Here is a 26538-nt window from a genome sequence, read left to right on the forward strand (position 1 = left end):
TGGATATCTTAGGGGGATTGCTCTGAAGATTGGATCATACCAGTTTCTTTTCAGACTTTTTTCCTGTCATTGACTGTGTCTGGAACTTATCTAGTGACACTGATAAGCTGAACATATACAATAGTTGAATCATACAGCCTTTGTAGAAGTCTTTGGAATAGGGAGGATATGATCTAGAAATACCTTGTGATCTGATTACAGTTGCTGCATTATGTACCTGACATAATTGGTTTTAGACAGGAGCAAAATTAATAAGTAAACATTTTAAAGAATTCCATACAATGTGTGTGTTCCTGAGTAAGCATGAAATTTTTTTCAGTTGTTTTGAGGGAAAATGTGTTATGTTGAGTACTTTTTTTTTTTTTTTAAGATGTAACACTATACGTTCATACTAAACCTTTTTAAGGAGTTCATTTAAAATTCATTTCAAAACACCCTTTTCTGTCTTTAACTCCTTATTCTGGGAAATGTAAATTTATTTTTAGAAATCTTCATATTTAGAATTGTCTCCCACCTAATTAAATAGAACAATATAAATTACATAGCATAAGCCTTAATTTTTAGAATATGAAGCTTCGTGCTTGCTTCAGCAGCATACACACTAGAATATGAAACACTTCATCTATATGATCAACATAACCTGAATAAGGTCATGCTGAGTTATTGGTTACATGGAAGTAAACCCTTAGATTTCTGAGTCTTTTTTCAGTCTTTTTATTAAAGATTGCTGCTTCAAATGAATGCATGTAATTTTTGCCTTAAGCCTTTTTGTTTTTTTGTTTTTTAAAGAAATTAGTTCCAGTTTGGTCCCACCTTCTCTGGATCCAAGCCTGACTGTGAAAGACAGAATGTGGTATCTTCTGTCTTGCTTTCAAGAGGAATCTGATAAAGAACGTTCTATTATCATCTATGACTTCATCCAGAGCTATAAAATTCTTCTTCTGTCTTGTGGTATCTCCTTGGAACAAAGTTATGAAGATCCTAAGGTTTCATGTCTTATTTATTTTTTACTATACTTAAAAAAACTTTTTTAATGTGTAGTGTTAATTCTTAAATGACTTGGTATTTATTTAACTCCAACAATGAAGCTTACATTTTTCAGAGTAGTCATTCCTTTATCCAGTAATCTCATTCACCCAGAACAGAGTGTTAGGCACCAAAATACCTCTATGTAGATAAAAACAGTGATTCCACAAATTCTAAGCACTAAAATTCATATCTTTCCTCAGAGATTTAAAAAAATTTTATTTTGGTTATGTTTTAAGTTTTCTGTCTCATAGTAAATTAGAAATGAAGTGAGAATTGTCAGATTTAAATATATGGTAGCAGGTTGTTTCAGATGTCCATGAGTATAGAGGCAGAAAATAGGAAAAATGTGTAGATAATAAGCCATCTAAAAGGACAAGATTTAGGGCCATTTAGCATAGGGGCAAATCACCTTATTAGCCTCTGTGAACTTTGCTTATAATAATAGCAAAGCATGATATGCTTTTCATAATGATGACTCTGAGTTATCAAGGAAAGGGTAACTTACATTATTGTAACATAAACAGTATAATGCATTTTCATATGACATTTATTTACAGTATCATAGCTTTCAAAGGAATATCATTTTCCCCCTATTGATACTGAATACATGAGGTGTATAGAATATTAATTTTGAATTGATATATGATACTACTTGATTGTTATTAGCAATATAATCAATAATAGGATAAATCAATAGGATAAATTTCTTAGTTTCTTTAGCTTTTTTAGGGAAAGATTTTCAAAGGCAATATCAAATAAACTGAAGATACTGGCCTTTTCTGCAGTTCAGGCTGGGCTTGGTTTACATGTGATAAATTCCATGTAGTTTTTAAACTGACATTTCCTGGATATAAAAAGTTGTCACTTAATTTTGATGTTCCAGAGTCCAAAAGGAGAATATGGGTAATATGAGCCTCTCATTAAAACTACTGTAGCATCTCAGATGTATTGTAGTACTTTTTACATAAACTATTTGAAAGATTCCACAATCAGTTTTGTCAGTCACAACACTTTTGATGTAAGAAGATAAACTATTAATTTTTTTTTAAATTTTTTTTTAATGTTTATTTATTTTTGAGACAGAGAGAGACAGCATGAGCAGAGGAGGGGGGAGAGAGAGAGACGGAGACACAGAATCTGAAGCAGGCTCCGGGCTCTGAGCTGTCAGCGCAAAGCCCGACGTGGGGCTCGAACTCACGAGCTGTGAGATCGCGACCTGAGCTGAAGTCGGACGCCCAACCGACCGAGCCACCCAGGCGCCCCTAAACTATTAATTTTAAAAAGCTCACTTTTGTAAGAAACATTTGCCAACTTTTACATCAAACTACCGTATTTGATATTCTCTAAAAGGTTTCTGTTCACCAGTTTCTAATGTGGATGGCAGGATATGAAAATGTCTCCCAGCTTTGCAGGCTTACCAGGTTCCAAAAGTAAGAGTGGTGTCAGCAATATATGGCTTCACCCTTTCAGGTATCTGACATAATCGAACTAAAAGACAATATCATTTCTTGCTTGGAGCGGCTTTTAAGATGTTAATATTGGATTTTCCTCCTTACAAAGCCCATTTATTCATTTACTTAGCCATAACTACTATTTTTCCTTCAATGCTTTAACCTTTATGTTACAATTCCTAAGGGCCTGATGGGGCAGGATGTGCCTTCACCCCTTTTGGAATAGTTACAGTTTCTTGCTTAGGAATCATTCATTTCCAGCCGTTATACCCGTAGTCCTGGTCCTGTGACCCCTATTATCAGCTAAGAGGAAAAAAGTTGAGGTGATGTGGGAAAGAAAGTATGTTAGCACCTTCCCCCCGCCCCCCGCCTTAGTTCCTCAGATCCAAACAGACAAATATATCCAGTGGGGACTCCTTTAGCCCCACTCATGTTCATGTTGAGTGGGAGCATATACTCACATACCATGAAGGCATAAAAGCCATCTCTTCCTGCCTTTCTCTTCCCCCATTTACGACAACCAATGTTTTAATTGCCTATTTCAGTTCTCTATCAAACTAGTACTGAGGAGGATATCTCTTTGCCCATCATTGAACATTATGGGCTGTAAAGTGTGTTCTTTAGTCTGAAGAAATAACAGTCAGCCATTCAAACTGGTGCAATTTCTTCTTCTGTTCTTTTAATAGTACCCAGAGCATTTGCCCCTACAATCAGGTAAGCAAAGCACAGTCCAGAGTCAATGTCTGTTCCTATTGGACCCATTTGTATCTCTCCAAGGCTACTAGCATTAATTTCACCTGCCAGCTATATTCATGACCTTCCTAACAGGGAATCTGCTAAATAACCATCTGCAGTCTCGGTCCCTCTTATTGGCAGATAGAATAGTTTGTTTTGGCACTCTGTGCCTCAGAGGGTGCAAGAGGGATATGTCTAGATTCAGCCCATCTCTGCATTGCTGCAGTGAACCAGGCCCACTCATTTCACAGATCCAGGTGTCCATCTTCCAGGGTCATACAGGGACATTGGCTTGATGATTCTAGTCACCTTCCTAGCCTAGAAGGGAATTCTTCTGAAAGGCATTAATGTGTCCTATTTTGATGCACCCCTTCAAATTTCTATAAGGACTGTGTCCCAGAAGAGGACCCTTCTTTAGTAGGCCATGTGTCCATTGCCTTCCTGACTGACATTTTGGCAAAGTTATTGGGCATTATTTATGAGCCAGTGAAAACCCAAACAGAGCTTTTCCCTAGCTCTGTTCAATTCTTTCATCACTTCTAGGAAAACAACATGCAATTCAGCACACCAGGATGATCTTTTCTATCTTCTTTAATTAGAATGATGGCCTTCCAAAGCAGGATATTGTCCATTCACTTCGGAACTGCCATCCACAAACCTAGCAGCTCTTTATCAGTCAGTCAAGGACTGTTTCTAGAGCGCTGTCCAAGTGACAATGGAATCCAGCAGCTCCTCCTCACACAATTCCAGAGTCAAGCCGAGGAGAAAAGAGGCTCCCTGCTCTTGAGTATCTCTTCTTTTCATTCCCCAGGCAGCAGGATCCTGTATAAACTGTTTCCATTTTATTATGGAACTCTACTGGGCACTGCCATCTCCATTAGAGCAGTTCTCGGATATCACCCAACACTTTGTGGGTATTTCAGGTTTCAGGATCGTATTATATCCTTTAGTAATAGAAATAGCATCAATTAATAATGTCAGATAAGAAGGCAATAAATACCCTCAAATGGAAATTCTCTTGTTTAAAGTCCCAGTAGTCATTGTCATGAGATGCTCACAAGCTCTGCCATTAGCCCTAGTCTCCACATAGGGCAATTGCACAGTTTGTCTTTACCAGCACTTGAGCTTTATTCCACACTGTGCGGGATTAGGCAATCTTACTGGTTCACACTGAGCATGTCTATTTAACATTGCTTGAAGAGTGAATTTAGATGCCTTCTGTTTTACAATACTCATTATGGGACATGTTCCCCTGTTTGACATAATGTCCATTCCCAAAATGCAATCAGGTAAGGACCCAACCACCTCATCTAAAGCCATTTCAAACATACCAGTTCTCCTACAGACTTTTTCCTTAATTCCATCAACCCTTACATTTCTAATCATAACCTCCATTAGGACTTCATCAAAAGGCTTTGGTTTTACAAAACTAGGTAGGGAAAGTGTTCCCCAACCAGGCATAACAACTCATTACCATAAAATATTCAGGTAAAGGAGATACAACTTCTTCACATAATTAAACATTCCAATTTACATAAGCCTATCAACGATTACATTTTTACATTTCTCTTAATCTAATTGTAGCCCAAATCAGGGCTTTACCAATGGGTTTTGGTACCAGAGTTCCTGGATCTTCCATCAAAGAGTTCTGGAAACTTCTCTTTTCCACCTCCTGACAGTTTTACCTACTCTTGTCCTAAAGGCTTTGAGTCCCGAGGGACAGGTTGAACCAAGGTACCCCGGCCCTTTTATTAACTTGATTAATCTGCCTAACCACTGGTCAGGTTTCTCATTGTACCTTTTGCCTTCAAGCTTTTAAAATTTCTCCAAATTATGGTGAATAGAGCAGTCTTGTTTGAGGCCCTTTAATGTTGGAGGACTAACGGAGGGGGGGTTGCTTTGACCCACCCAACCTTTGGTGGTGCTTTACTAAAACCTTTTATTTAATCCATCATTACCCATTTTATTCATCACATTTCTTAATAACCATCTAAAGATTTCCAGCCTTCTGGGGTGAGTCCTGTAACTCTCCCCTTTCTGTTTCCTCTTTCTCTTGCTCCTGTCAATATTTGCTTTATTCCCCTTATTTGTTAATAACCTTTTAAAATTTTCCACCCTGTTGGGAAGTCTCTTGACTCTGGCCCTGCCTCTTCTCATTCTCTTGTTAATAAATCTCAAGTTTTTATTATCACCTCTAAGGCCTATGAGAGGAAGTGAGGTGGTAATTTTGATAAGGCTTCCCAAACTGTCCCTCAGTTTTGCAACAGTACAGTTATATGGTTAAAGGTCCCCCTTAAATCAAAGCATTTACTGTGACCTGGAAAATCTACTGATTTCAGTGGGTAAATATCCCAGTTATCATAAAGCAGTCCCATATGGCTTGCATATGAAGAATATCAGCTCCTTTATCTGGGGTGTTCCACTTGGCATTTATAAGAGAAAAGGGACAGTCTCCCTCTCAGGGTAAACAGACCTTACAGTGGCTTTTATCCGGTGTACCAGGCCAGCTGTTTCCTTGGCAACAACCTTGCATGTGTCTGGATCACATACACTCAACTATGATTATACTATAGTGAGCTGTGGGGTCTTGCATCAACCCTCTGCCTTTCATTCTACAGCATCCAAGACCAGACCCTCCTAAATTACTCTCCTAATCCATTTTGGTAAAGGTTCCTCAAGAGGCTGATGATATAGTAGGTAGGGTGCCTGGGTGGCCCAGTTGGTTAAGTGTCTGACTTCAATTTAGGCCATGATCTCATGGTTTGTGAGTTCAAACCCTGCAAAGGGCTCTGCACTGACAGTGCTGAACCTGCTTGGATTCTCTCTCTCTCTCTCCCTCCCTCCCTCCCTCCCTCCCTCCCCCTTTCTCTCCCTCTCTCTTCCTCTCTCTCTCTGCCCCTCCCCCACTCACTCTGTCTCTCAAAATAAATAAATAAACTTAAAAAAAAAAAAAGACTGATTATACTGATCCGCAAAGGGAAACAGCTTCTTCACACTGTATCCCCTAGTTTTGGTAGTTTGTAGGTATTGCCCTCCTACATTGATTACCTTAATGATGACCAGAGGTCTTAGGGCTACTTTGTGTTGCCCCTGTACAGATGACTTTGAGGCTACTGGCTAGAGCTCAGACCGACCCAAATCTGAACTTGGTTTAGCATCAGGATGAGACCCAGCACTTTACTTTTATTTAGCTATTACAGATAACAGTAACCAGGAGATTGTATGTTTAGTGTGATTATTATTTTTTATTTCCTTATATATCTAATGAGCCAACTCCTTGGGGGTTAGGTCTACCATTTCTAAATTGCATTGGTAGCTTTTACCTTTAGTAACTATAGTGTAACTGCAGTTTCACATCATGGGTCACTAGGTAGCATCCAGCTATCAAAGGATCATAATCTCCACCCTTTTATCCTTTCTCTTCATAAACCATATGTTTCTGTGAGCCAGGCCCTTCTAGCAAGTTCTGCTTCTCTGACACCAAAAAAAAACAAAAAAGTGTTCTGAGACCAATTCTTTTTTTTTATTTTTTTTTTAATGTTTACTGATTTTTGAGAGAGTGAGAGAGAGAGCAAGCAGGAGAGGAGCAGAGAGAGGGAGACACAGAATCCAAAGCAGGCTCTAGGCTCTGAGCTGTCAGCAGAGCCCAATGCAGGGCTTGAACTCACAAACTGAAAGATCATGACCTGAGCCGAAGTCAGAGGCTTAACAGACTGAGTCACCCAAGCGCCCCTACTGAGACCAGTTCTGATGTGTTTGTAGGGTTTTCCCCCACACCATCAAGCAATGCTGGAGACACCAGCTGGGTATTCGACAACTCAATTCTGACAGTATCTACCTGGAAATAGCATCAAATTCCACAGGTTAAGGGTCAGTGCCACAGACTGCCCACTATCTTGAGGCCAGTTGCAAGCCCAAATTAACACATATGCTCCTGACCAACTGACTACAGACTGGAGATTCCAAGGACCCCCCCCCCCCCCCTTTCTGAGGACATCTGACGAGGACTTCAGGTGCCAGTTGTAAATCCAGGTTGTTATCTGTAGTCTGACCAACTGGCTGTAAATGAGAGGTTCCTGTGACCTCCACCCTCTTCAGATTCAATAAATTAAGTAGAGTGACTCACAAAACTCAGGGAAACATTTAGTTACATTTATCAGTTTATTATAAAAGGATATGACAAATGATACAGATGAACATCCAGACGGAAGAGAGATGCAGGGTAAGGTATGTGGGAAGGGAAAGGGAGCTTCCATCCTCTGTCCGAGCACACCACTCTCGCCAACACCTCCATGTTCCACAACTTCCAAGCTCTCCAAATCCTGTCATTTGGGGATTTTATGGAGCCTTCATTACATAGGCACGATTGATTAAATCATTAGCCATTGGCCTTCCAGGCGCCTCCCAGCTGGTCAGGGGTGAGACTGAAAGTACTCACCCTCCAATCACAGAGTTTCCTCTGGCAGCCAGCTCCCATCCTTAGGTAACCTAGGGGCATTCCGAAAGTCACCTCATTAACATAACAAGAGACACCTTTATCTCATAGTTAAGGAAATGTCAAGGGTTTTAGAAGTTCTGTCCTAGAAATGCGACAGAGACCAATTTTAAATTTCTTATTATAATTCACAGTATCACACTCCCCTATCAAACTACATTCTTAAGCTACAGAAGAAGTAAATGAGTCAGGTAGTAATTGTCAGAATTACGAGTAGGGCTTATATTTCCTAATTCAATTTAGTTTTGATCTGCTAGATCACATAGCATTAGAAAATACAAGTCTAGTCTCATAGGAGAGCTAAAAATAGCAGTCATGATTTGTTGGATGGTCCTAGTGACAGGCCCTCATCCTGAGGGGAAAGCCCCCAGAGGCTTTCTAAAACTTTGAGTATGAAGTTTTAATGGTAAAACATTTATGTCTCACTTCTTATGATGTTGAAAGAATTTTTAAAAACCTAAAACTATATAGGCCTATCTTTACTAGAGTAGCTTAGCCAAAATCAACCCTTAGTGGAGAAGAGTCCGTCTACATTTTCAGAAACAAAGTTTTAATTATCTGAAGTGCTAGGATTTCAAGCCTATTTCAGAACTATATCAGCAGGAGCTGTATCATCATTGTAGTGATGAAAAGTTGTAAGTTTTCCTTCTTTGAAAACTGCTCGAATTAGTACCAAAAATGAGTCCTGGGACAATTTATAATTATCCTTTCCTCCTCTTCTAGAAAGGCCACTGAATTGGTATTACATGAAAATGAGTGAGATTAGAAATGAGCATTTTCCCCTTTTAAGTGTGACAAATGTCTTTGAACCCTTTCAGGTGGCATGCTGGTTACTAGATCCAGATTCTAAGGAGCCAACTCTTCACAGCATAGTTTCCAGTTTTCTTCCTCATGAGCTTCCACTCCTCGAAGGGATAGAGACTGGCCAAGGAGTTCAGAGTCTGGGGCTGAATGTCAACACTGAACATTCTGGGAGATACAGAGCCTCGATGGAGTCGATTCTCATCTTCAACGCTATGAATCAACTCAATTCTTTGTTGAAGAAGGAAAACCTTCAAGGTTAAAACGATGTTGCTGGCATTTTTGTGCTATTACAGACTGGTGTTGGTTTTATATTTAGACACTTTATCACAGGTCTTTATCACTCTTTATCACACTTTTTTTAAACTTTATTTATTTGAGAGAGAGACAGCAAGGAGGAAGGGCAGAGAGAGAGAGGGGGGAAGAGAGAGAATCCCAAGCAGGCTCTGTGCTGTCAGCACAGCTGCCACCATGGGGGGCTCCCTCTCACAAATCCTTGAAATCACGACCTAGTTGTTTTCAAGAGCCAGAGGCTTAAAGGACTAAGCCACCCAGGCATCCCTCTTTATCACTTTTAATGCAAATTCTATGTCTGGATTGTCCAGCACAGGGGTCAACAAACTTTCCTTAAAAGGTGAGACATTAAATATTTTTACTTTTCAGGATGTTAATAAGTATTGCATAAGATACAAGGTATTGTGGTCAAATAATTTCAGACTTTCAGTTAATACAAAATTAAATAGTCTTTGCTTCAGGGCTTCTCAGAGCCTTTACTAAATTAACAGGCATCATGAATATCCAAAAGCAGTATATAAATGCTGGAACTCCCAATACAGTGTCTCTCAACTGTACTCTTTTCATAGAGTATCTTTGACACTAATATTCCAGAAAGCATACTGGAAAAAAATGATGTAGAATGACTACTCTGTTGAGAAGCATCAGTAGATAGAAAAATACTCTGATTCTTACTTTAGAAAACTTTTTCTTTACTCTTTGGTAAGAGCATTGGCTTCTTTGGTAAGAAGCCTCCATTTTTAGTTCTTTGTGCAAATGTGCATATCATGGAACCAGGAACATTGGAAATAATTTCAGGAGATTAACTCTTTCTAGTCAGTTTAGCAAATAAGTTTGGCTCTCTTGCTCTTGCCAAGGGTAGAAACAAAAACATTATCTTGGGAGAAATGCAGTTTATTGTAATATAGACTATTCACAAGATTGCCAGTTTTTTTGCCCTCTGTGTAGACAAAGATAGTGGTCTAGTGCTGAAGTAGAAAAGTGGGAAGTACTTTTATGCCTTTCATTGTTGGCCTGAGAGTGCTGCTTTGGAGACTGGATCTTGAAGAATTGCTTGGGTAGCACCTCTGAATTTGCCTAGAAAAATTCCATGTGTTTTTAGGTGATGATGCTAATCCAATCGTTTAGCTGGTGAATTAATGTCTTAGTTTTCTTGTTTTTTCTTCCAGATGTTTTCTGTAAAGTGGAAATGCCCTCTCAGTACTGCTTGGCCTTGTTAGAACTAAATGGAATTGGATTTAGTACTGCAGAATGTGAAAGTCAGAAACACATAATGCAAGCCAAGCTGGATGCGATTGAGACTCAGGCCTATCAACTAGCCGGGCACAGTTTTTCCTTCACCAGTTCAGATGATATTGCTGAGGTTGTATCATGGGAATGCAGAATTTTAGAGTTAAAAATGATGTGTGTGTTTGTGTATGTGTGTGTATTTCCTAAATGTGTTTGCCTAAATGACAAAGATCAATTTTAAAAATTTTAGTTATTGGAGAACTTTGGAAATAGAGTATTCTAGTGTCTAATTTATAAATTATATCTGTATTTATGAGTTTGGAAGGTAGTAAAGAAACCTAGAATGTATGCTCCATGAGATTTACCTAGAACAGAGGAGGTACTCAGTAAATATTTATTGAACAAAAGATCTATAGTGATGTTACATAACAGTGTAGTTGTTTCTCCATGAAGTTAGACATTTCATGAAGTCTCACTCCTTCAAACAAAATTAGATATTTTCTCAGTTGTTAACGAGAAAGGGTATTTTGTGACTATTTGCTTTTTTTAAACCTACATAAGATTTTTATAAACTTACATATGTTTTGACACAGTTTATCCTTTTTTTTTATTTTCAACGTTTGACATTCTATTCTTTGGTCTCCCCACACTCCACAAAGGGTGGTTGGGTTGTTGTAGAGGGGTTACAAGTACAGGGTGGGTGCTTATACTCGATAGCATTGAGGTTCAGGTGTCTTACAGATGCAATTCAGTAATACAGCATATTGTAAAGATCACAGGCTTTCAAGCCAGTCTTCTTGAATTTGAATCCTGTCTCCTCCACTTAGTAATTAACTCTGAACCTTGGGCCAATACATTAACTCTTTATATCTCAATTTCTACATCAGTAAAATGGGTTATGATAGAAATACCTCACAGAGTTGTTGTGAGGAGTAAATGATGAATGTAAAACACTTAGACTAGTGCTCATCTCCTAGTAAACATTCAATAAATGTTATATATACTCATATAAATGCCCCCTTTTTAAGCCACAGGGTTATGTTTTTAAAATAAGAGGAATTTTGCAGGGCGCCTGGGTGGCGCAGTCGGTTAAGCGTCCGACTTCAGCCAGGTCACGATCTCACAGTCCAGGAGTTCGAGCCCCGCGTCAGGCTCTGGGCTGATGGCTCAGAGCCTGGAGCCTGTTTCCGATTCTGTGTCTCCCTCTCTCTCTGCCCCTCCCCCGTTCATGCTCTGTCTCTCTCTGTCCCAAAAATAAATAAACGTTGAAAAAAAAAATAAAAAAATAAGAGGAATTTTGTTTCTCCTAACCACAGGGTACATTTGTATTGAATTAGTGGTGACTTTTTTGTTTATTTTTTTAATTTTTTTCTTTTGAGTTTTTTTTTTTAATGTTTATTTATTTTTGAGAGAGAGACAGAGACAAAGCGTGAGCAGGGGAAGGGCAGAGAGAGTGGGAGACACAGAATCTGAGCTGTCAGCACAGAGCCTGACACAGGGCTCAAACTCATGAGCTATGAGATCATGACATGAGCCAAAGTTGGCTGCCCAATGGACTGAGCCACCCAGGCACCCCTCTTTTGAGTTCTTTAGCTTACAACTCTCAAACTGACTGCACATAAAATTACATAGAAGACTTATCAAAAACATAGGATCTCTGGATTTCAGCATAAGTAGGCTTGGGGCAAAGACAGGAATCTGTGCCCTTGTGATTCAGATGGGTACTAAGGCCATAGGCCTAGACTAAACTCTAGGCCAGAATAAAAGACCTTTGATGTTAATGGCTTGTTCTTAGGTCTTCATGTTAAAATGGAAATTATATTTAAGGTAATCTGACAGTTTCACACATTGACTGTTTAATCCTTAGTGATCTGAAGTTGAATCTTTGACCTGGGAAGGATATTACTAATCATCTAGAGCTGCACTGTCCAATACAGGAGCCACTAGCCACTTGTGGCTATTTATATTTAATTTAATTAAAATTAAATAAAATATATTAATTCAGTTCCTTACTTGTGCTAGACACGTTTCAAATGTTCTATAGCCACATGTGGCAAGTGACTACCATAATGGGGAATGCAAATATAGAACATTTTCATTATTGCAAAAAAGTTCTTTTGGATGGCACTGGCGTAGAGTGGGGATCAGCAAACTACGTCTTGTGGGCTAGATCTGGTCTGCCACCTGCTTTTGTAAATAAAATTTTATTGGAGCACAGCCACACCTGTTGTTCATTTACTTATTGTCTTTGACTGCTTTTGGTCTATAATGGCACAATTGAAAAGTTGTGACAGACAGTAAAATCTGCAAAGCTGAAAATATCTGTTATCTGGCCCATTTTTGGAAATGGTTGTTGATTCCTAGTCTAGAGGGAAGCATGGGTTAGAGGAAAGAAAAAGGACTTTGGAGTCAGAGGACTATGGGTTCTAATTCTTAATTTTTCTGCTTTTTGGCCATGTAATGTTAAGCAAGTTTCTCCAACTGTGTAAACTTTTCAAATGTGTCACAGAATTGTTACATATATTACATGTGATGACACGTGTTAAAGCATCTAGCATAATGGCCGACACAAAGTAAGTCCTCAATAAATATTAGTGCCTCTTGCTCTCATCTAGTTCAACTACCTCATTTCACAGATATATTCATTGAGACATGGAGAGGTAATTTATGAAGTTTCCGTACTCAATTCTGAGGGTTTCACCAAAAACAGAAATGCAAGATAAAGAACCTTTAAAAACGTAACTTGAGATCTTTGAATTGTTTTAATTATGGTAGGTCTTTCCTCCTGGAATTTTTGATTTATTGCCACTTTAAATTAAAAAAAAAAAAAAAAATCCCTGCCCTGTATAGGTCTAGTTTCTTCAGTGGGTGCTTATGAGCCACTCTAGCTATCATTATTGCTACGTTGGGTTAGCCACCTTCTCCTGACTTTTGTGCCCAAGGATTCTGAGTCTAGCCTTATGGTGGTGGAAGTAGATGACTTTTTGGATCCCTTTCTACCTTACTGTTCTCTGATTTTTGTGATCATATAATAGCCACAGAGCCTCCCATATTGACCCTCTATGAGGCCTAAATGGTTGAGTAGCCACGTTGGTTACCACATCAAGGGGTATTTAGGAGAGTTCACAGTTGTCAGAGCAATTGCTAGTCTCAATGTCAATAGCTTATTTATCACTTGTTCAGCACAGAGTATACATTCCCGTGTTCTTGACTGTTTAAAAGCCTGGCATTGGTATTAATCTGATAGTGCTTAAATTAGGGTATAGACATACTTGACGTACAGATTTTTATTGCCATTATTTATTAAATGTGATAATTTAAGATGTTATAAGAAAATCTCCAAAGCCATACTGAATTATATAGATTTTCTTAAATAACTTTAAAAAATGTTTGTGAATGTCAATGCTTGTGATTTAATTCTTGACTAAAGAAGCATTAATTTCTTGCAGGTTTTATTTTTGGAATTAAAATTGCCACCAAATGGAGAGAGAAAAAATCAAGGCAGCAAGAAGACTTTGGGTTCTACTAGAAGAGTGAATGACAATGGACGCAAGCTAAGGCTGGGAAAACAGCTCAGCACCAGTAAGGTGCTCTATGGGGCAGTCACAGGGCAGAAATTGAATTACTTTTAGCATTTTAGTGTCTTGAAAGAATGCTGACGAAAGCAAGATCCAGCATAGCCCAATATTTGAACTTATCCAGATAAAAACAATTTGGTTTGTGGTTCAACTGCCTGCAAACTGGAGACATTCCATCATGGAAAATCTGGACCATAATCTGATTTAGCAGTTGTGTCCTTCCTATCATTAAAACAGTATAATGGTTTATAAACTTAGATCTGTAGACATTATTTAGTCATTGACATCCACTACTCTTGGACTTCTAGTGTAACATAATTTATATAGTTATAGGTATATGAACAAAGGTGTGGAAGAATTAAAAAAGAAAAAAGTCCAGCCATTACAAATAAAACAGTTTAGGGGCAATTTTAGGGCAAAATATTAAGTTTTCCATGAACTTCTTTTAAGAATCTAATCTACTAAGTTCTTTTTTTTTTTTAAGTTTACTTATTTATTTTGAAAGAGAGAGTGAATGTGAGAGGGACAGAGAGAGGGGGAAAGAGAATTGATCCAAAGCAGTCTCCACGCTGTCAGCGCAGAACCCACTGCAGGGCTGGAACTCATGAACCGTGAGATCATGACGTGAGCCAAAACCAAGAGTCGGATAACCAACTGAGCCACCCAGAGACCCCTCTACTCTACTAATTTCAAAGTAAAAGTACAAATCACAATCCATGGAAACTTTATGTTTAAGAGAGAAGAGAAAAGGCTTAATTTTACAGTTTTGCTGAACAAATTTTCAATGGAATAATAAGGGGTAGGAAATACAGCCACAACAGCCAAGGAGAAAGAAGTCCCCAGTTGCCATTCTGTAGAATTTTGACCCTAATGTCATTAACTATGACTAACCTGCCCTAGGGAAGTTTCCACTGTTTCATTCTGTAACAAAACTTTTTGTTTTATCTCACTGGCCCTCTAACCTTCCAAGTTCCTATTTCTTAGCAGTTTACCAAAATTCTGTAGCATGGAAAATTCACAGTTTTGAAGATAAATGTCTTCTAACTTTCTTGACATGGAAACCATGAAAGTATTAGGGCAAAAGGAAAACAAAACAAAACAAAACGTAAGAAACTTCCAATCACATGAAGAATAGAGAAGGAAAATACAGAGAAAGGATTTTTGGGGTGGGGTGAGGGAAGGCAGTTCTAGTACCTTGCTAAGTTGACATCTCATTGATTTTATTTTTAAGGTAGATCTAAATTGATATTACTCAGCATTGACATATTTGCATTTTATAATCTATAGTTGTTATAGTTTTATCACAGTGATTGTCAAAAAAACCCAAACAGTTAATTTTGAGTTGTAGATACAGGAGTTAACAAAATTAATTTTGAGATTTAAGAAAGTCTAGTTTGCTATGGAATTTGGACAAGAATCTGATCTTACCTTTTTATATTTCTTTGGCAGGATGTTTTAAATAAATTAAAGGCATTGCATCCTTTACCAGGCTTGATATTAGAGTGGAGAAGAATCACTAATGCTATTACCAAAGTGGTCTTTCCTCTGCAGCGGGAAAAGCGTCTAAATCCTTTTCTTGGAATGGAAAGAATCTATCCTGTATCACAATCACACACTGCTACAGGTAATGAGAAATCTTAATTGTAGATAATAGCCAATTTTGAAAGAAAAACTTTTCATATATAATATTTGCTTATGATGACCAAGGAATTCAAGTGTTGATTACTAGATACTGTGAAGTTTCATAAACATTTATGAAACACATACTACACCAAAGCATGGATGGATACTAGCTACAGAGATGAGATTTAGTAAGATATAGTTCCTACTTTCAAGTACTATATAGAGTAACTGGGATGTCTGAGACTGTGCTTTGGATTAATATTTATTTGAGCCAGTGATCTTATCTAATTTCAGTCCTAGCCCTCTCCTGAACCTCTTAAGATTCTCTCCAAGTTGAATCTAAATAGTGCTGTGGAACATCTGTATAATAAATGAGTGTCTTATTTTACTGAATCAGAAAAGAGCTGTGGAGTACTTTGAGTGTCTTGTATGACTCTTGGGATAGGTAAGGAAAAAAGCATTCTTAGGCTAAGCCGTACAAAACTAAATATTTGCCAAATGCAAAGTGCACTGGAAGAAAGGGCAGGATTAATTCTTTCATTGGGGAGATAGTTTAGATTGGTGGTATAGAATTGGACTTTAATATCTAATTTTTACATGGTTTGAATTCTGGTGCTGTGAATCTTTAGACAAGGTAGCTTGGTGCCCACGTGTCCTCATGTGTAAAACACAGTGTTAATAGTCTACTTCACCAGGTCATTCTGAGGATTAAGTAGGTTAATACATTTAAAGTGTTTAGTTCATGGCACTTTGTGCATGGCTAGTTATCAGTTGTTGCTGTTATTACAGATGGAGGCACCATGAAGAACTGCTCTTCTCTTTGCTTGCTTATTCTCTGTTCTAAATAAATTCTTTTCCCTTCTCCCCTATTTAGCTAACATCTGCCTTCATCCTAGACATTTCTTGCCCTATTGGTATTTAAATTTCATTTTGAGACATATGCTAAGACATATCAACATATCAAAATCAATGTAGAGTTTTAAAGGTGTTGCATTTATTCATTGCATATAAACAGAAAGTAATCAATTCCTTTTGTTTTTCAGTCGGTTTGTATGGGTATTGTATGGAAACCAACTTGACAATAAATTATATTTAATTAATAAAAGTAAATAAATAAATAAAGACTATTTTAGAAATACAAGCTTACCTAAGCATAGCAAAGCCATTTAATTATTAGAATTCATCTCCATGAAGCCACATTCATGTTTTGTAATTTATTTTTGCCATCTTGTTTGTCTGCCAGTGTTAACCTCATTAATTCAAATAATAGACCTGAATAGTAAGTGCCATTATAGAAAAGAAGACAGTGTGCTGAGGCAGCAAGAGACTTAGATTCCTTCTTCTGGTTTTGGCTGGTTTTGTAACATTGAACAGGCCATTTAATGATAATAAGTACATTAATATCTACCATTAATTGAACACTAATTTTTGCTAAAAGGTAAATAACAAGGACATTTATCAGGGATTTATTCAGTAAAAGAATATCTGAGGTACTTAAAATGCCTGACTCATCAAAAGAAGATGAAATTATATATAGTAGCTAGTAGACAGCCAGTTACAAAGAAGAGTACATTTTAAAACAGAAGATTTTGTATCACTATATATGTGTTATAAAAACTACAATAACACAATCAGTTACCCAGACTTTTTTTGAACTATGCTTATGTGTTTTAGAAAAATTCAATCAATAAGTAAACAAGTGTAAAATATTTTTTGGGAAATAAAGGCTATAAACATTAAAACAAATTGCTTTCTCTTTCTTAGAAAATTCAGTAACCACCTGATTCTAGTCTCCAACCTTATCAATGCTACCGTTGATTCTCTTAACGATTAAGGATGGTGATGAAGAAAAGCAGCCAGCTGATGTCTAGAAAGTGATTTTCCAGCCACCGCTTCTCACTCCTGCATTTTCTACATTAGCTAACTCCTTGGGCCCCAGTTGTCCCTCTTCAGCATTCAGTTGCTCTTCTGCTTCAGATTCTGTTTTGTGCATTCCTGGGTTTTGAAGGCTTTGACAGTCATTTCTCCTAGGATCCATTTGATTAGTCCATTTGATTACTCATTAATACCACCGCTAACATTGTATAGTGCTGACACCTGGTATTCACTTTAGCGTAGGAATAGTTCAACTCAAATTATGGCTTATCATAGGATTGTTCTCTAGAGAGCTAGGTTAATGTAACATATTCTATTGTTGACTCATATATTCACTTACATTGGGATTGGTCTTGTACTTATTTTATCATTGTCAGACACATGAACATAATGAAAAATATTTAAATACAAATTTATTTTAGCGTAGCAATAATAGAACATGCATTTTAAAGATAATTCAGAAATGCCATTACTGTGAAATAAATGTCAGATCCCTCCCACTCCTCTCAATTTTATGTCTTCATTCTGCTTGATTTTAGGACGAATAACCTTTACAGAACCAAATATTCAGAACGTGCCAAGAGATTTTGAGATTGAAATGCCAACACTAGTAGGGGAAAGCCCACCTTCTCAAGCCCTAGGCAGAGGCCTACTTCCCACATACAGGTAGACGTTATTTCTCTGTATTTGTGTTAATATACTTTTGTGAGTATGAATGGTTCAAAAACAGCCGTTTGGACAAAATAATGAAATTAGTTATTTTATTGGACAAAATAATGAAATGATGAATTTTTTGTTCTGGGCATACATATTTCTTTTTTTTTTTTTTTTTTTAAGTTTATTTATTTTGAGGGAGAGAGAGTGTGCTTGTGCACAGGGAGGGACAGAGAAAGAGGAAGAGAGAGAATCCCAAGCAGGCTCCATGTTGCGTGGAGCCCCAAGTCTGTTGAGGAGCCAGAGACAGAGCCCTTAGTGGGGGCTCAAACTCACAACCCCTGAAATTATGACTTAAGCTGAAATCAAGAGTTGGTGGCTTAATTGACTAAGCCACCCAGGCACCCTTGGGCATATATATTTCTATTCTAGGTGCTATCCGTTTAACATCCTGAGTCTGTCTATAAAGATGCTAGTTGATGGTGAAAGGCTGAAAACCTAGGCCACTAATTAAATCAATCGGCATGATGTGCTTTATTAACTCAGTCGCTGAAGGGAAGAGTTTTTTAATTGTGTTAGGAACATCCCCTCCTGCCCTCGCCATATACACCTGATGGAAAGAAACAGCATAGATAATTACATATGGTCAAAAGGATTTGTTGATTTGAGCTAAATATCAGTAATTGTTTCAGAAGCAGTTTGTGGCAGAAGCTGTTACAGAAATGTCTTACTTCCTGTTTAATTGAATATTTGCTAAAAAAGAAAATCTAGTAGCTTTGTTAAGCTTTAAAGTGAGTCTCGGATGATAAGATTTTTAAGTTTCTTAGCTAGAACTATTGACTTTAGTGAAAAATGAGACCATTTTCATATATTTGAGACTGCTTCATGTCCAGCTGCTGATGTTGTTTTCATGACAGAGGAAAAAAGAAGACAAGTTGCAGCCTGAACTCTGGACACCAGGCACAGATGGAGGAGAGGGCCTCAGACAGAGGAATGCCCTTTTCAGTCAGCATGCGACATGCCTTTGTACCTTTCCCAGGTAAGGTGGCTGATGGTTTTCTGAACTTCTTATTGCTGTGGGAATGGTTTTCAAAGCACTGATAAAGCCTGCATTATGAATAAGACTCAGAAGGATGCATTGGTCGCTCCCCCTTTCCTCTCTTCAATGTAGCCTGTTTTTCCCCTTTGTGTTGCAAGGTTGTCAGTCATCATTGTCTTCATGATCTGCTCTGTGGGAAACTTCTGTGGTGTAAGCTTATCGGCAGCAGTCTGCTGAAACCATGTTTTCCAAGGTCATTATAGACCTTTTGGCAAAGTCCAGCAGATACCATTAGTCCTTGTCCTCTTTGACTTCTGTACAGCTTTTGTACTGTTCATTAACCCTTACTTTCCTCAATTTCTGTCCTCCCTTGATCTTGAAGGGCACATTTTTTTTTTTTTTTGTCTTTCTGACTTGCTTTGCTATTCTGTTTCTCCTCCTCTTCTCCACACCGCTGCTTCCTAGTGCAGGGGCTAGTCCCCAAGGCTGTCCTCCCAGTGCCTGACCTCTCCTCAGTACTCTAGTCATATACTTTTCATAAAAGGTTTAACTCTGGCTATAAACTCTAGTCATAAAACATTTGAAAGTCACGATCTAACTCCTAAACATCCCTACTATTTGTATACATATTTGCTCTTTTATCTTTTTTTTTCAACGTTTATTTATTTTTGGGACAGAGAGAGACAGAGCATGAACGGGGGAGGGGCAGAGAGAGAGGGAGACACAGAATCGGAAACAGGCTCCAGGCTCTGAGCCATCAGCCCAGAGCCCGACGCGGGGCTCGAACTCACGGACCGCGAGATCGTGACCTGGCTGAAGTCGGACGCTTAACCGACTGCGCCACCCAGGCGCCCCCTGCTCTTTTATCTTTTGCCAGTTGTTAGGTCTGAGTGAGTGCATTCTGAATTTATTTTAATTCTGCCAGAAACTTAATGTTCTAATGGTGAATTCAGGTCTATGATAACATAACCTGCTTGGTAATTTTCAGTTTTGCTTTAAGTATGAACTATCAGCATTATATCATTGTAACCATTTTTTAAGTATTTAGCTCTGTGACATTAAGTACATTTGCCTTGTTGTTTAGCCATTACCACCATCCATCTCCAGAACTTTTTCATCTTCCACAACTGAAACTCTACATCTATTAAAAAATAACTCTTCCCACCCACTCCCCAGCCCCTGGCAGCCACCATTCTACTTTCTGTCTCTGTGAATGTGACTACTCTAGCTATCTCATCTATGTGAAATTATACAGTATTAGTCTTTTGGTGTCTGGTTATTTCACTTAGCATAATGTGTTTAAGATTCATCCATGTTGTAGTATATGTCAGAATTTCCTTTCTTTTTAAGGCTGAATAATATTTGATTGTATGTATATACTTCATTTTGTTTATTTGTTCATCAATTTATTCTTAGCTAAACAATAAAATTGTGTTAACATGACCTTATTTTATACTGCTTTTGTTTACATTTTTTAAGTTTATTGAAATTAAAGATATATCGATTAAATCTGAAAATTTCTGTCACATATATTTAGTGTTTAGTCCATTTACATCTAAAGTAATTATTGGTGTGGCACCTGAGTGGCTCAGTCAGTTGAGCGTCTGTCTTGATTTGGGCCCAGGTCATGATCTCAGGGACATGAGATCGAGCCCTATATCTAAGCTAAGCATTGAGCTGGTGTAAGCTTCTCTCGTTCCTACTCCCTCTTCCCCTCCCCTGCTTGTGCTCACTCACTCTAACTCTCAAAAAAAAAAAAAATTGGCATATGGTTGGTTTAAGTCTACTCTCTTGTTATTTGTGTTTTATTTATCTGTTTTTTATTCTTTTTTAAAGATTTAAGTGACTACTTTTTATTCTTTTTATTTTCTCTACTGTCTTATCCTATATATTCTAGAGTTTACAATATGCATCCCATCACAAACTATCTTCAAATAACCTTATACTACTTCATCTGTAATATAAGGAATTTTTCCATTTCCCCTCTTTATAATAGGTTTTATTTCTATGACATATAAATTCTACTATCTAGCTGTTATTCTTGCTTGAAACAGTCTATAATCTTTCAAAGAAATCAAATAAAAAAGCGTCTCTCCTATCTGTCCATTTTTACCATTTCTTGCACTTTTCATTTCTTGGAGTAATTCAAGGAATCTTAAAGTACTTTCTCCAGAATACTTCCTTTAAGGTTTCTTGTAGTGCAGATCTACTGACAACGACTTATCTCAGCATTCCCATGTCTCTAGGTGTCTTTATTTTATCCTCACTTTTGAAAGATAATTTATTTTATTTATTTTTTTAATTTTATTTGAGAGAGAGAGAGAAAGTGAGTCAGGGATAGGGGCAGAGGAAGAGAGAGAGATAATCTTAAGCAGACTCCACACTCATCAGAGAGCCCGATGCAGGGTTCAATCCCACGACTCTGGGAACATGACCTGAACCAAAATCAAGAGTCCAATGCTCAGCCAACTGAGCCACCCAGGCGCCCAAATGATAATTTTATTCAACATAGATTTATTGGTTTACAGTCCTTCTCTTTCATCACTTTATATATTTCCACTAGCTTCTGGTTGCATTATTTCTGATGAGAAGTACTCCACCATTTTTCTTGCTCTTTTTCTAAGCATAATATAACTTTTCCTTGGATGCTTTTTCAATTTTATTTGTTATTCAATTTTAGCAATTTGATTTGGGCGCAAGTCTCTGGGTAGTTTTTCATGCTTTGCTTGTAAGACTTTTGAATTTGCTGAATTTCCTCAGTTGGCATCATTTGGCTTTTTTTTAATCTATGTGCTTATATTTTTCAGTAAATTTGGAACATTTTCAACCATTATTTCTTGTAATATTTTTTGTTCATATCTCTCTCTCCTTCCTTTCTATTACACAAATATACATATGTAATACCACTTGGTATTGCCCCACAATTCCCTGAAGCTTTCTTCTTTTTTATTTCCCTTTCCTTTTTTTTTTCCTCCCAACCCTGTGCTACAATGCATATTTTCTATTGACTGTTTTAATGTTCATGGATCTTCTCTTCTACAGTGTCTAATTGCTGTCACATCCTTCTGGTGGATTTTACATTTCAGATATTTTTAGCTTTGGAATTTTTATTTGATTTCTTTGTCTAGTTTTTATTACCTTATTGCATTTCATTATTTGTTACATCATTATGTTCATGTTTCTTTAAATTCCTGAACATTATCTATGGTAGCTATTTAAAATTCCATCATCTCTGTAATTTCTGGATCATTTTGCTATTGATTAAAGACTCTCCTGGTCAGTTACATTTTCCTGGATCTTCATATGTCTGGTATTTTTTTTTATTATTATATATTGGATATTACGGTTGCTACATTATTGACTCTTGGGATTTTGTAGTCTTCATTAACAAAATTTTCTCTGGCAGACACTTAATTTACTTTCACAGTCAGCTTGATCATTTTGAGATTTTTTTTAAGCTTTGTTAGCAAATGTTTAGAGTGGCCTTTACCCCAGGGCTAGATTAGTCCTGATTGTAAGGTGCTGCCTTGCTAGGGTCTGTACTTGGTGCTCAAGGGGTTAACAAGGTCTGTCCACTCAGTCTGGTCACAGCTTGAACATCTCTCAACATTCAAGAGGATGTTGTTCAAGTAGTTGTTCAGCTGACAGCTATGTGATGGTGGTTGTTTCTTCAGTAATAGTTATTCCTTTAGTATTGGTTCTTTGCCTGGTTTCCTGAACTATCTCCCTTCTTTAGTAGTTGGTTAAAAGTCCCAAGGGATTACTGTGCATATTTGTGGTGCTCCTCTAATGTACAACTCCTTTCTCCAAATTTCCACAAATTCTAGCTCCCTCAGTAGGCACAAACTCTAGTCTCTGCTTCCTCATCTCAGAGAGATCATAGTGCTTCGTTTCATCTTTCTTTCCCTGCAATGCATTCTGGTAAGTTCCTCTTTTCAGAACCCTAAGACACTTGCATGACTCACCTCATCTTTTCCCTCCTCCCTACTTCTTAAGGATTGTAGTCCTGTACTATGTCCAACATCTGAAAACACTTATTTCATATATTTTGTGAGTTTATCTTATTTATGGCAGGAAGGCCATAAAAGTTGTGGTCATTTGTTTTAAATTATTACTTATATACTTTTGAATTGTTTATTTATTTACCATAGTTCAGAAATAAAAATGTATAAAATCAAAATATATTGAGAAGTTTTATTTCCTTCCCTGTCCTAGTTGTCCTATTGTCTGCAGCTCTTCTAGATAACCTCATTCATATATGTTTCTTACATGTCCTCATTGTATTTTTATGCAGATATAAGCAAATGTGAATATATAATTCCTTCCCCTATTCTTACACAAAAACAAGGATTCCATATACACTGTTGTATGCCTCTCTTCACTTAATGTTTTATACTGAAGAATTGTGATGATCAGTAAATAATTTTGAACATAAATCAGTTTAATCTCTGTGCAGGTAATCTGTGTAGCAGAAAACTGTGGGTTTGTTTGCTGAATCAAAGAGTAAATCTGTTTAATTGGTAGGTATTGTTGAATTGCAATCTAATGGGGGAGAATAACCGTTTAGTTCCCAGTAACAATATCTGAGTGTTCCTTTCTTAGCCTTGCCACAGAACGTACTGTCCGACTTCTGGATTTTTGCAATTTAAGTAGAGAAAAATTATTCCTTGCTATAGTTTTAAATTGTATTTCTTTTATTGTGAATGAAGACAAGCATTCTTTAGTATGTTTAAGGTTCTTTTGATTATTTCTGTGAACTGCTTGTTTATATTTTGTCTTGTTCTTGATTTGTAGCATGTCTTTTTTATAATATGACAATGAATCTTTTGTGATATCAGTTGTAAATATTTTTCCTCCTTTTTTTTACCGTGATTTTTTTAAAAAGTTTATTTATTTTTGAGAGAGAGAGCATAAGCAGGGCAGGGATAGAGAGAGAGGGGACAGAAGATCTGAAACCTGATGAGGGGCTCAAACTCATGAACCATGGTATCATGACCTGAGCCAAAGCCAGACGCTTAACTGACTGAGCCACCCAGGTGCCACTTTACCACTATTTTTTAAATTTTGTTTTTGCCATGTGTGTCTAATCCAGTTATTTCTATTCCATAGGTAAACTTTCTGAATCCTCTAAGTCAGAGAGGATTGTTTCCATTGAATGTTTCTCTCCAGCCCACTTAAAATGTGCACATATTACAAATCAGTTTCTTCATTCATTCATTCATTCATTCAACAACCATTTAAAGGATTTTCTATAGAATGAAAAGGAAAAATAAGTATCCCATTTCTAATGGCTCTGTGCTACGTGGGAGAGGCATGGAAGAACCATTTTAGATTGTGTATCAGGTGCTGTGGAAACACTGAAGAAAGCACTACTATAGTGGTTAAGTGGCAGAGGTCAGGGGTGGCTTTACACATAATACATATACTTGAAAGCCAAACAGAAAAATTATGATCTAAGTCACAGAACTGAATTGCATCATGTTAAAAGCAAGATTTTAACCTTTGGACACATATCTTATGGTTCTAGGTTAGAACTAAATTTCTGTCTTCCCGTTCAATTCTATAAAACCTGGATTTATCTTTGTACCAGCTTTTCTAAAATAATTTCTGTTTCAGGTGGCTTAATATTAGCTGCGGATTACTCTCAACTTGAACTGAGGATCTTGGCTCATTTATCTCATGATCGGCGTCTCATTCAAGTGTTAAACACTGGAACTGATGTTTTCAGGAATATTGCCGCTGAGTGGAAGATGATTGAGCCAGAGTCTGTTGGGGATGATCTGAGGCAACAAGCAAAGCAGGTGATCTTAGTGAGCATGTTGAACATAAATGGGAATTTTAATGATTAAAAAAATTTAAAAATTGCCTTGATCATTTGCAGTGGAGGAATTGTTTCTCCATCTTGGATCTTTCAAATCACATTCACCTGAGCCTGTCTCATGGTATTCATTATATTTTCCTCAATAGAGTCAGTAAAAAGAATCAGGTAGATTTAGTCTGAGGCAACTTAGTGTGAGGAAAGCCATCTGCATTAGTGGTAGATATTGTGGTGGTGGTGGTAGTTGTTATTTATGTATATTTGTGTTGGGGGGGGTTTCTTTTAGAGAGAGAGGAATCATGAGTGGGAGAGCAGGGTAGGGGCAGGGAGAGAAAGAGTATCTTTTATTTTTTTTAATGTTTATTTCTTTTTGAGAGCAGAGAGAGAGAGAGAGACAGAGCATGAGCAGAGGAGGGGCAGAGAGAGAGGGAGACACAGAATCCAAAGCAGGCTCCAGGCTCTGTTAGCACAGAGCCTGATGCGGGGCTCAAACTCATGAACTGTAAGATCACGACCTGAGCCGAAGTCGGACGCTCAACCAAGTGAGCCACCCAGGTGCCCCTGAGAAAAAGAAGCTTAAGCAGACTCCGCACTTAGCCCAGAGCGTGATGTGGGCTCACTCCCACGACCTTGGGATCATGACTAGAGCCAAAATCAAGAGATGCTTAACCAACTGAACCACCCAGGTGTCCCTGTGTGTGTGTTTTAAAAATTTCTTTCTAGTCTGTAAGCATTCATATTTTCATCTTTATTTTCACAGGTGCTTTCTAAATGTTTACTGAAAAATAAAAATTGACTGAGCTGTAGATTATAATTAATAACTGATAGCTTTTTGAGGACTTTGGTTAGCTAATCCACATATGAAATTTTACACTGCCCTTGGACTTTTCAAGTGGGTCCGTATTAGTTCCTGGCCTGGATTAACATTGATACTTTTTTTTTTTTTTTTTTTTTTTTTTTACCTCATGGCCTGTGGGAAATCTGATGCCAATTTTGAGAGAATAGGATTGCTGGCTGAGGCAAACGAACATTACTCCCACCTTTAAGATCCTATGTGTTAGTTTTACATTTATACTTCTAGTTACTCGCAACTATAATTCTTGACTCACTCATTAGGCATGAAACACTTCCTCTCAACATTGCCTATTTAGCACCAGCACTTGTTTCTTCCACTTTAAAATTTTTTTTTAATGTTTATTATTTGTTTTTGAGAGAGAGAGAGTGTAAGCAGGGGAGGGACAGAGAGAGAGAGAGAGAGAGAGAGAGAGAGAGACACAGAATCTGAAGCAGGCTCCAGGCTGAGCTGTCAGCACAGAGGCTGATGCGGGGCTCAAACTCATGAACTGTGAGATCATGACCTGAGCTGAAGTCGGATGCTTAACTGACTAAGCTACCCAGGTGCCCCTCTTCCACTGTTTAGAAAGCCAGCTTTGCCCTTTCTATTTAAGAATCTCTTCTGGGGTTCTGCATTCAGCAAGAATCAAACCCTAAGTAAAATAGGTAATGTTCCAGTATTTAATATTAATAATAAACCCATAAAATAGGTATTATTATTATTCCCATTTTATATAGGAGTAAACAAAGGCACCAAAAGTTAGTAATTTACTTAAAGTCATACAGCTGTCAGTGGTGGAGCCAAGATAAGTTCAGAATGCCAGAACTTAGACATTCTGTCTCCATATAAACACTCATGCACTGATGATATCTGCCTCTATTTAATAAGTTCTTACATGACTTAATGGTGTTTATGCTATGTCAATTTTTCTTCCTAAGTCACCATACACTGAACTCCTTGGCTCTGGCTGAGATCTCAGAAAGTGCTGTGTACTTTCTGAGTTTAAAAAAAAAAAAAAAAAAAGGTAGGAGTCACAATAAAATAAAATGTAAAAACACCAAAAAGGGAAAGAAAAAAGAAG

General features: G+C 37.5%; 1 protein-coding gene across 1 annotated transcript in view; it reads left to right on the top strand.

The window, feature by feature from the left end:
- Positions 1-26538, top strand: part of POLQ (DNA polymerase theta) — a 119072-nt gene that overhangs the window by 70700 nt on the left and 21834 nt on the right. The window contains exons 18-25 of the mRNA XM_047100357.1: positions 790-986; positions 8529-8769; positions 9975-10168; positions 13485-13622; positions 15063-15237; positions 17651-17777; positions 18683-18804; positions 24421-24605. Of these exons, the coding sequence (XP_046956313.1) occupies positions 790-986; positions 8529-8769; positions 9975-10168; positions 13485-13622; positions 15063-15237; positions 17651-17777; positions 18683-18804; positions 24421-24605 (1379 nt within the window). The remainder of the gene's footprint in view (positions 1-789; positions 987-8528; positions 8770-9974; positions 10169-13484; positions 13623-15062; positions 15238-17650; positions 17778-18682; positions 18805-24420; positions 24606-26538) is intronic.

The sequence above is a fragment of the Lynx rufus genome, unplaced genomic scaffold, assembly GCF_022079265.1.
Source record: "Lynx rufus isolate CCGP_SWC_20201006 ecotype Redwood Valley unplaced genomic scaffold, mLynRuf1.p SCAF_5, whole genome shotgun sequence".
Lineage (NCBI taxonomy): Eukaryota > Metazoa > Chordata > Mammalia > Carnivora > Felidae > Lynx > Lynx rufus.